This window comes from Rhagoletis pomonella, unplaced genomic scaffold (assembly GCF_013731165.1).
Source record: "Rhagoletis pomonella isolate Grant_MI unplaced genomic scaffold, Rhpom_1.0 Rhpom_scaffold_00004, whole genome shotgun sequence".
Taxonomy (NCBI): Eukaryota; Metazoa; Arthropoda; class Insecta; order Diptera; family Tephritidae; genus Rhagoletis; species Rhagoletis pomonella.
Window position 1 is genome coordinate 40418406 of NW_023458558.1, and position 11789 is coordinate 40430194.

The 11789-nt window shown below is 35.8% G+C and overlaps 1 protein-coding gene across 1 annotated transcript in view; it reads right to left on the minus strand.

The window, feature by feature from the left end:
- Window positions 1–1845: 1845 nt before the first annotated feature.
- LOC118738219 (nephrin-like) overlaps window positions 1846–11789 on the minus strand; it is a 44464-nt gene continuing 34520 nt past the window's right edge. The window contains exons 6-10 of the mRNA XM_036469142.1: window positions 8964–9045; window positions 8714–8883; window positions 6588–6711; window positions 4792–4952; window positions 1846–2044 (exon numbers count right to left, since the gene is read on the minus strand). Coding sequence (XP_036325035.1) covers window positions 1868–2044; window positions 4792–4952; window positions 6588–6711; window positions 8714–8883; window positions 8964–9045 — 714 coding nt within the window. The 3' untranslated portion in view covers window positions 1846–1867. The remainder of the gene's footprint in view (window positions 2045–4791; window positions 4953–6587; window positions 6712–8713; window positions 8884–8963; window positions 9046–11789) is intronic.

Sequence of the window (11789 nt, forward strand, 5' to 3'; positions counted from 1 at the left end):
TTATAATGTATTAATCATTTGTCGGAACCGGAAGAATCGGACCACTACAACATATAGCTCCCATACAACTGATTGTTCAGATATGAGATTTTTCGTTATAACTTCTCCATTTATGCAGCTACGAACATGAAATTTCGCAGCACTTGCACACATTATCAACAGAATGCTTACAGTGAAAATTACAAAGATCGGGTCAGTATAACCTATAGCTCCCATACAACTGATTGTTCAGATATCAAATTTTTCGTTATAACTCCTCCATTTATAAAGCTGGGAACAGGAACTTCCGCACTGTTTTCAATAATTATCAACAGAAAACTTACAGTGAAAATTAAAAAGATCGGATAACTGTAACCTATAGCTCCCATACAACTGATTGTTCAGATATGAGATTTTTCGTTATAATTCATCCATTTATGTAGCTAGGACCATGAAATTTCGCGCTGCTGTCACTCATTATCAGCAGAAGACTTACAGTGAAAATAACGAAGATCGGGTCACTATAACCTGCAGCCCCCATACAACTGATTGTTCAGATATGAGGTCTTTTATCATATCTCCTCCATTTATGCAGCTAGGAACATGAAACTTCGCACCATTTTCACTCATTATTAACAGAATACTTACAGTGAAAATAACAAGGATCGGGTGACTACAACATATATCTTCCATACATCTGATTGTTCAGATATGGGATTTTACTGTAAAACTCCTTTATTTGAACAGCTAAAACCGATAAATTTCGTAAGATATTTTATAAATAATAATACAAAGTCTACTGAGAAAATCGTCAAAATCTATGCTGTATAAGCTTTATCTCCTATAGCACTGATTGTTCAGATACCAGTTTTTGCGATATATCTCCTTTATGTAGGAAACTAAACCCAATAAATTGTGTTACCGGTTTACATACCGATCACATAGTAGTGAAAATCACTTAGATTGGTGCCATATAAAGTATATCCTCCATACCTCTGATTGTTTAGAGGCGATTTTTTATATAAGTATGTAACTCCTCTACCGATGTATGCAGATGTATTCAAAATCAGTAATCTGTCAAACTAAAATTTGCAGATGTTCATGAAAGGTATGAAGCCTTCGGCATAGCCGAAGACAGCGCTGCTCTTACTTGTTTTTTTTATCAGTTAGCGAATTATTTTGATATCAGATACCAACGGAGTATTTATCCTCCAGTATTGAATATTCTGTACAACAACTATAACTAAAGAGGTACCTGTAAAAAGGCCACCTGCCCAAGTAGGCAAATATCCACACACACACACATTCTTAAATGCATACAACGCCACTTATAACTAACAATAATATTTTTACTAGAAAATAAATTACGTCGTGGGGACCCTGGGGCCTTTTTTTTAAGCTCGAAAAGTAGTTGTGGCTCAATGGCAATACCATTCCTAATTGGCGTCAGTAGGCGTTTTCCACCATTCCGAATACTATCCAGATTTTTTCACTTAAGTTGAAGGTATAAGAAACTGGAAAATAGCTAGATTAAGTGCGTCAAGTCAAAAGAAGAATATGTTGAAAAACAAAACTTTTTTGCAGAGATATCCCTTATTCAAAACTGCCCTATTATTCACTGCCGGTTTCACGAAATCAATTTAAGGGAAATTTCATTTGTTTTCAGTTTCCATATTAAATTTTTTTTCACTTAAATTGCTTTCGTGAAACTGGCCATTAGACATGTAAGTTTGCAGTTCAGTTAGTATTTATTACAGTCACACTTTGGCTATATTTCGCATTGTTGATTTTTGTTCATGTCATAATTTATTTTACAACCTTCATTAAATAAATAAGACGTCTTTGTTGTCATATTTAATTGTTTAATACGAATACATGTGGGAAATATTTACTTTGCACATTGAATTGACTTGTTTTGCTTACCTGTAAATTTAGCCACACCTTTGAAGTTTATGTCATCGATTATAGTAGGCTCCGAACGTCCTTTTGCATTCATAGCGAATATGATCATACGATATGTGGCAGTGGGATCGAGATTTTCGATAAGGAAGCTCACTGGTGGGTGCTGTGGAAAGGAAACAAAATAATCGTATATATATATATTTCCATATACATGTATGTACACACACATACATACGAGTATGTTCAAAAGTTTTATAAAAGTGTTTTAATGACCCAAAAAAGTGCCCTTTTGACTTCTTAAGCCAATGCTTACCTAATAGCGAACCCCTTCGAAAAAAGTGCAAGTATTGAATCCATTTTGAGGTATTAAAAAGCTAAAAAAAAGGTTGGAATTGCACGTTTCGCAATTTCAACAGCAAAACTTTTGCTGAACAACAAATTACAAAGCTGGCCAAAACTTTCGGATAATTTTAAAACATAAAAAAAAAATTTACAAAAATGCGAGTTGACAAAAACCCTTGAACTAAGGTGAAGTCTTTAACATATATAGATATGTAATTATATGTATGTAGGTATGTACATATTTAGTACGAGTACAAAATACGGAAGTTGGGGTGAAAATGCAAAAGTTGGCAGCGTCAAGTTGGCGCTGAGTTGATGCAGAAGTAAAAGAAATGCCAGCTCATATGGGCGTGTGTATACGTGTGAACGTATGCGGAGAGCTCGACTTAAGCGGATGCCAGCAACCAAAATTTTGTCGGAATTATTTTCCGTACGCGACTTTTTCGACATTTCTTTCATAGCGTTTTTTTTTTTTAGTTTGTACGTAACTTCTAAAGAAATTCAAAACGTTGTTATGGTGCACGGTAAGCGTAAAATTAAAGGTGCTGTTATACATACATATGACCAGTACATTGTTCGCATGCGTGTGTTTTTTGCAATATGTAAGAAAGTACTTATGTAAATATATACGCTATTCAGCAGAAAGTTGGGCAAAGAAAAATCGCAACAAGAATAATGAGAAAGGCATAAATTTGCGGAAGTTACAAGGATACCGCCATGAAATAAAAGGCCATATATGTATTTACATATTTATGCACATACTAACGAGTATGTATAAACATAAGTATGTTGGTTTATTTGTAAACATATTTATTTTTAATGAAAGAATAAACAAACACACCAAATACGAGAACGACAAAGCACAATTTGGACTTGCGAATGTGAATGCGACTTACAGCGGCATCATATCCGCCGGCGCTCAACCAGGACAGAGCTTGTCATATGAGCTGGGTTCCAGCAATGCATTCACACCAGAGATGGAAAAGTAGGTAAAATCGTACATTCTGCAGCCCTTTTATAATTTTCGAGTACATTTGTTATATGACAGACGAATCTGTCTGGCCACAACCTTAAGCATCTGAGAGCACGAGTTATGCTTGGTTCGATCCCTGACTGACCGTATGCTGGCTCCTAGGTAAACCCAGTCCGTTACGGCTTCGAAGTAATGGCTGTCAATAGTACTATGCATCCTTAGTTGGCTCGAAAGGAAATAAGTAAGTACGTCGAATAGACACGGACGCTTCAGCTCTGAAACTATTCAATTCGGAACCCGCTGGTGCTAGCAGAGGAAGGTGGGTGCGATGGAAAGACCAAGTTGAGAAGGACTTGGCTTCACCTGGCATTTCCAATTGGCGTCAAGAAGAAGAAGTCAAAACGCATTTGCAAATAAAACCAATAAGTGTATATTGTTTGCTTTATACAAATTACATAGAAGACCTACCAGCAGCTCAATTAGCCTCGAAACGTTCTTACAGTTTGACGTATTAGATGAAGGGAGTCTCAAAATCACGCATGGAAGATTCCCCTCGTAACAAACTTGTCGTGATGTGAAATATGTAACAAAATCTACATACCTACAAATTGTTTAGGTACACTCGTCTGCTGTTAGGTAAAATTTTTTTCCACAAATTAAGTAAAATTTGAGTTTCCACCCCAGATTAACACCGGAAACAGCCAGAGAGCTAAGCTAGACACTGAAACTCAGCAGCCATTTTGTATTTCTCTTGGCTGTTACATATTTTTCCGTAGGCAAAGGATTGTGATTTCTTAACGCAAACGAAAACATACAAGGCAACAAAAATCAAATCTCTTACAAAATAACAAGCGAAAGACAACTTGCCGCCGGCTGGTTTCTGTTTAGCATTTTCTGAATTTAAATTTTTTTAACCTTCTTTTGCTGTACACTCTTCGCCCACATAGCGCGGTGCAATGCAAATTAATGTGATTGCGTTCTCAAATATGCTTTTAGGATAATGAAGTGTTTGTGTCTGCTGTGCACAGACATATGGTGACATTTGTCCGAATACTATTACAATTTCAGAAAATGCCTATACTCATAAGTGCATACATACATATATGTAGTATGTGTTTGTATACATACGCCACCTATGCCTGTTTAGCTTTCCTTAATGAAATTAAAGCAATAAAGTCATGAAGGAAAGTACAACACTTCGCGTGTTAACAAATCGGTTGAAGTAGTCTGCGTAAAATAAACTTTAGCTTGACAAATTGGTAGAAAAGGACAGTTTAAAATAGTAGTATAGAGAAGTTCCTTGGAATAACTATTTAAGTATTTCTACTCCATCGGCTGCAGATTTTTCAGAAAAACGGAAAGCGAAAGATTCTATCACCTTTTGTTTCTTTGCTAGAGCTTCCAAAATATTGCAGAAAACGCGATTTTTTGACACTTTGATCTCGATTTTCTCTTCATATTTACATATTCGTAATCAGTATGAAAAAGTCTATCAAAAGCAGTTTTAACATTTGCCGCATCAAATATTTTTTTTTTCATTTTTGTTGGGCTGTGTTATTTTTATATTTGTACTTAGGAATTATTTTTTCACTTACCGGTAAACTCAAATTTCGCGCCAATCGTAAGTTATTCAATTCGACTAATTCTAGTATGAAACCTTGTGGTAGGCCACCATCAAAACCCTCCACACAGTCGACTTGTATTGAATCAGTTGATTGATTTGTGACTGTGCAATTTTGTAGTGGGAATGGACGACCTGCAATTAAAAACAAATATTTATATATAGATAGTTATTAATTTAAATGGATTATGCACAATTATTTAGGCTAGTAGTTAGTGGTGAAATGGAATACAATTTTTCAAGAACAGTGCAGCATATCTGGTGGACAAATTCTGTAGGTCTAATGCTAGGTAGAAAGAATGCAACCAACTCCATTGCACGAATAAAAGTTTAATTAATATGGGTTTAAATTTAATTAATATGGGTTAAATTTATTATTTTTCTGGAATTTTCTGATCGAAACTATCCCTGTAATCGCAATGGTTCGGTGCCTAAGGGCCAGTTTTTCAGTGCCAGTTTAAACTTAGATCATGTAAACTGCGTTCATATTTAACAGCTGACTGACATTTGATTGACTAATACTATTTTAAACCATCGCTTCATATCAGAAATTATGCACTTACTTGAGGCATCCTGCAAAAACTACACCAAAGTTGTCTAAACGGCAAAAGCCAAAGCGCTACAAGCCGTCGGGCTCTGTATGATTACCAAAATCATTTGTAAATAGCCATAGCCGCCTTCCCATATTTTTAGTAAAATAAATAATCCAAAGCTCAACTTTTATTATGCGTCCCCCAAAAAACTCCTATAAATTTTTACGGCAAAGCCGCAGCGCTATAAGCCGTAGGAACTCTGCAGGATTTATAACCTTACAGAGGTAGTATATTATGATTACCACTGGTCACAGTGTTGAGCCAAACACTTTTTAATTGAGTAAACTTTGCGTCAATTACTCCTGGTCCTCTTCTCTAACTGATAATAAAATAACATTTTCAAAATAATAATTTCCTTAATTGGAAGCCTTCTAAGGTAATTTTATCCAAATTTAAGGGATCTTCCAAAAAAAATGAAAAAAAAACGAGAAAATAATATAAAATGACGGAAAAGAAATTTTCTTCTATCAAACTTTCTTAAATCAGTTTGAATCTCTCAAGAATAGAATGCATGTATATCAAGGCACACTGAACAGGTAGTATCAGTAGAAAAGCTGATTTTATTTAATATATTTTTTTTTTCAAATTAATTGGTTTCTTAAGTGTCAAATATTTTTAACTTATTCTAAATTGTTCAAATCTATTTGCATGTAAAACCTTTTTCCATACAAAACAAACAATTGATTAGCCTTTTGGAACGTTAACCCAACTCAGCAGCACAAAAGCTAATTACTGGGCCTTGTAAAGAATAGATCAATGCTTCGAGAAGCAAACGAATTTACTAGGAAAAAAGTTGCATATATTTTTACTTTCTCCAATTTCGACATTTTATTTTATTTTTTGTTTTTGGTATTTCACATGGCATACTTTGATTTAAAAGACGGAAATCAAAACAGTTTTTGACACTTTCGATACCAAAAGCAACCACAAAATACACGTAAACCTGCTTTGGTGCATATTTATTTCTTCAAGCAAATTTACAGCAAAAGCAGAATATTTTCTCAGGCAACAGAAATAGAGAAAATTATTTCTTATGACTTTTCTTGAGAGCTTAAAACTAAGCTTAAACCTCAAAGACATAGTTCTGCAATGTTTTATATTTCTGGCAATGTAAATGAAACAAAAATCAGATGCTGATAATTAATAGTTACTTTAGGTAATTATAGTCATTACTTACCTGCTGCTACGATTTGAAAAACGCACGGACTCTTTTGCATGCCAATGGAATTTCTTCCCCAGCAAGATATTGTCCCATAGTCGAGGTCAGTGGACGGTGTATAGTTCAGTCGTGACATGCCAGTCTAAAAAGCAGAATATATAAATTTAGATACACATGTATGATGATAAAAATATACGTTTTTGTACAACAATAAAATATGAATCTGGACTGTTTCAAATGTAAGGCCTTTTTTTAGGGTTGTAAAACTTTAAATTTAAGTACGATTCTAATTATGAGACAATATAATCTCAAACTGAAGGAGAAGGACCAACGTTTCCACTACTGCACAGTGAGTTTTTATAGATGTGACGGTATCTCTTCCCCGCTGAGAAGACTCAGACTCAGACAGAAACTAGCTGGACACGAGAAACCATGCCGTGGAAAAAAATGTGAATTGGGGGTCGGACGTGTGCATCGTAGAGTATTATCACTCACACCGGTGAATGGATTTAATATGAGCAACTGGAACGCACTTTCAAGCGCAGACCCTTCACGAAAATGTCGTGTAGTGCCAGACTGGGCCAGGAAAATATCTTTGATCCACTTACCGGTAAATGTAGCTTGCATGATGAAAGTTCCGACAAAGGACTGAGGTTTTTCCACTTCGCCGCAGCTGGAAACGTGGTGGTAGTAAAAAGATCCACCATAGACGGCGTATTCGCCACTTGACTCTCAAACCTGCTCTTAGAGGAAGAGGAGGTGGCGCAATATTTATCGGTAATTATGTAAATCCGCTGAGGGATTAGTTAGATTTTAGCAAGCTCAAAAGAATAACTGATACTAGAAGAAATGTCGCGGCCATCAAGGGATCGCAACGTAAGAGAAGTGCAAATATGTGAGTACAAAGAGCTTGAAATGCTGGCAGAAAAGAAAAACACTAAAAAATTATCCCACTAACGGAAGGTTTCCAAAAAGACGCACTTTTGAAAAAAAACAATGGAGGTGATTTTATATATGGTTGGGTCCATTTGAATAGTATAACCTAGAGTAGTTTTTACATTTTAAATTGTAATGAGTGGGGGTTCGATATAATGAGGTGTGAATAACATTTTTAAATAGCGTGCAAAAGTATTTTTGCTGAATCAGTCTTTGCCCATTAATTATTTTTCGTCCTAATTGCAGGACCCAAACAATCCAGAGATAGTACTTTGTAGCTCATGTTGTGTCAATGCATCTCAGGCAACGCTAAGTTTGGGATTTACTTTCATTATTAAGGGTTTATTTGAATTCCTGGATATCGAGTTATGTTAAAGTACCTGGCATTTCTTGGAACTTTCAATTAATTGATATGGTAGAAGGAGGAATTAAAATATGTTTATGTACACATATGCACATATATTCTATATATCCTAACCTCTGGCTTAATACACATTTAAATTTTTCGAATTTCCAATTTCTGATTTATTTGTCATTTAGATTAGTATTTATGAGCGGTTCGGAGTTAAGTCGTACATCTCGTTCAGTGTTTAAAGTGCGTCGTGTCTGGCTTTGTTCAATCTCATTATTTGTCAGTTCTTCTCTGTTAAAGTGTATTTTTGTAATCTTGCTTTCAATGGAAATTATATAAAAAGTTTCTGCTAATTTATTCATTAGCAAACTTAGTAGAGTTGGAAAAGATTACTTCTTTTATTTTATTTTATTTTTGTGCGCTTGTTAATGAATGCCAACGCTATCAATTTGCAAAATTTGACACGCCCACTTTCCATTAGTTAGCAAGAGTTATTCACAGTAGAGGCAATACATACACCAATGAGTGAGTCAAGGATAACAAAAAAAAAACAAAAATGATAATAAAGCAGTGCGAATTGAAGTAAAGTGAATTAAACAACGAAGAGTATTCGCTAACACCCTTTAATGGAACACAATAGGGTGGCCATCACTGACACTGAATGTAAGGCCGCAAGCCAAAAGATGTGCACAATAAGTTGTAGTTAATGCAACGTAGTCTGAATGTGTGGAGACCAAGCTACAGCTAACCACTTGAGTACTTAGGTCGAGTTCAATTACATTGACTGAATGTGACTCCTTGCACAGCTATTCATTGCCGCCTTTACAACAATATATGTATGTATGTATGAAATTACCTCCGTTGAGTGTAGTCGCGCGGGCAATTCCGTTTGTTCGCCGGACGAGTTAAATGTCCATGTAAATGCCTCCGCTGGCGGTGATGAGTCCACTTCACATTTTAGCATCAGCGTTTCATGCTTCAGGGCACCGAGTAGCTCCTCATGATCGGTGGCACAAATGGGTGCAACTGCAAGAAACCGAAAAATAAATAAAAAAATTAAAAATATTGAACAAATGTGGAAAAACGAAAGTTGAAGAAGTGAATACGTAGGGGAGCATAAATGGACATTGGCATTTGTATGTTATCGCGTGGGTGTGTGCCTCTCATCTTTTGTTTGCCCAGACAAACCTGGGGGTGAGAGCAGCAAAAACAACCATGTAAACCAAGTAACCAAATGAGGCAAAAAAAAAAGAAAAATAAAGAACTGTGTGCAGCAAAATTGTTGCTTGCGGAAATTCAACGCTTCGGATAATGAAATGAATGCAGTGCTGCATTTACGGAAACCCAGCTTTCGACAGCACGCAACCCCTTTTTTTGCCATACTTCCATTTTTCGCCAACCTTTTTCATAATCCCATTTCACTTCTTTGAAACAACTGCTGCTTTTGTCTTTTTGCGTGTGCACCATTGGTTGCTATTTTTTCGCCTATGCTATGCTTTCATTATTTGGTTGTTTCAGCTTCGTTTTCGTGAACTCGCTTCTTTGTTTTTGTAAGTGTAATTAGCCTGAAAGTCGCCGCGTTGGCTTGAAATTGCAATTAAGTATCAAGTCAGCATGTGAAAGGCAACGGGCAGCAGGCGCAGAAAAAAGAGCATATCACAAACAACTGCAGCAGAAACAGGAAGCAGCCAGAAGGGAAGGCATTGCATTCGCTGGCGTTTGGTAGCAACTAAAAGAATATAGCGCAAGTTTTCGCTGGCACTTAATTTTTTTATGTTTTTCCTTGCAGTTTGCGCATTTTTTTCATTTCTCTTCTTTGTTGTTTTTATCTTCCGACATTGCTGAAAATGCAATTATTTACGTACGTCGAATCTGGCGTTGGATTTTTTAATGCGCCTTTAAAGTTTATAAGTGCGTTATAAATATTTTAATGTGAAATAAACTGCACGTCTTCTTCTCTGTGACTGTGAAATGTCTTATGCAGCACCCATCAAAGGACTTCAAATAAATGGTGAATACGAAAGTCTGGTGCCGAGTGAATGTTAAATCGTGATGAAAAGTGGAATAACTAGGAAAACTTTGGAAAAAACTTCTTTGAAATGACAGCATGTTAAGCCAGTTAAATAAAGTATAAAAAATGAATTAATGTAATTAGTTTATTGGAAAATTTAAGTAACAAGGCACACCGAAACAAACGCGATCAGCCGATGAACAAAATGCCCTGCCAACGTTTTCTATTGCGGAAGTTACTAATTTGACACGACATTTCTGTGAATATCATCGCCCAAGATATCCCTACTTCTTTTTTGAATTCTTATCCGCTCTCGGGAAGAACTGTTCCACCAAGACATCACATTTTTATGATACAAAGGCGATACAGCAATTAGGAACTATTTCGATAGGAATGACAGTAACTTGTGTCGCAAGGAGACGCCATTTTCATCCTTCTTTCCGATCAGATTACTAGCTCAAACGCACCTGCACTCAGAAAAAGGTTTAGTTATAATAACCAAGATTTGGTTATAGTGACCAAGTGGCATAGTTGGATATGGCGAAATAAATATCTAGTTCACGAAAGTCTGCAATTTACTTGAGCCTTCTAGTTGGGACAAATGTATATTTGTTAATAATTACAAAACGACTACCTTGAGTGGACAATATTGTTAGTTGAATAAAATCATTGTTGAGCAAATATAAACAATGCTTTGGTTGATACAAGTTTTCAGTTAATTTTATGAACTTGCTGTAGACGTGAATCAGCTAACCGTTTATTATTGGAAAAAAGTTTCAGTTTGACACAAATAAAAATTTACTCGATGGTTGTTGTGTTTACTTCTTTTATTTGCATATATTAAGCATAAAATATACAAACATATTTACATAAATAATTACTAGTGTAAATAATACATATGTATATGGTGGTAAGAAATTCCTAAAAAGAAACGATTAAACAGGAATAGTCGTGCGGAAACCCAGGTCAATATCTGCTGGAAGTGCTGGTTTAAGTATACTGCTTTGCTTTTTCCTTGGCTAAATAGATACTTTCTAATTATAATTCACATGAATTATATATCCACTGAGAAACGCCGGTTGGCATCAAACTTTATATTTTTAAATAACCATACCCGCACCGAAACAACTCGCGGCGATGGCAAAACTGAAACTGAGACAAACAAGCCTGGGCATGTCATAGCACACACTTTTTTTTTCTCTACCCAGCGCAGTGATCGACATGCCATAGCTTACTGAGCGCTCTGTAACCACACGCGTGTTTCACCAGTATACGAACAGCGGTAGCGGAGCAATGATTTCCACGCACACAGTCGCATTCATTGAATCGTTTTTATGCAATGGTCGGCATACTAGCGCATTCAAACGATTCAATAAGTGGGACTGTGTGCATTGCTTAGCTGGCGCTCTTCGTATGTGAAACACACATGAGCTCAGAGAGCGCTGATCATTATTTAGGGGGTGCTCATAAGCATGAATATATTCCGCTCTCAAACCAAATCGATCAACGAAGATTTGGTAACTATGACTTATCCATGTGTTGAAAGAAAGCTTATCTTAATGGCATCCTTTTATGAACCATACTTTAAGTTGAATGGAATTTGTAGAAATATGCTTCAAAAAAATATTTATTAGTATTTACCAAACCCTTCAACTAAATTAACGATTTGGTACAACCTAGATGAATATTAGAAGCTTTAATATATTTAGTTATAATTACCAACCCATGGTAATAGTTCCCAATCCTTGGTCACAGTTCCCAAATATTGTCAAAATTCGGGAACTAAATATCTTTAGTTGTCGAAACTAATCCTTTTTCTCAGTGTGTGGTAAAAAGGCAATCAAACAACGCCACTATTAAAATTAAAAAAATTATTATACCCGAGCGCACTTGTGCACAAGGGTATTATAACTTTGTTCAC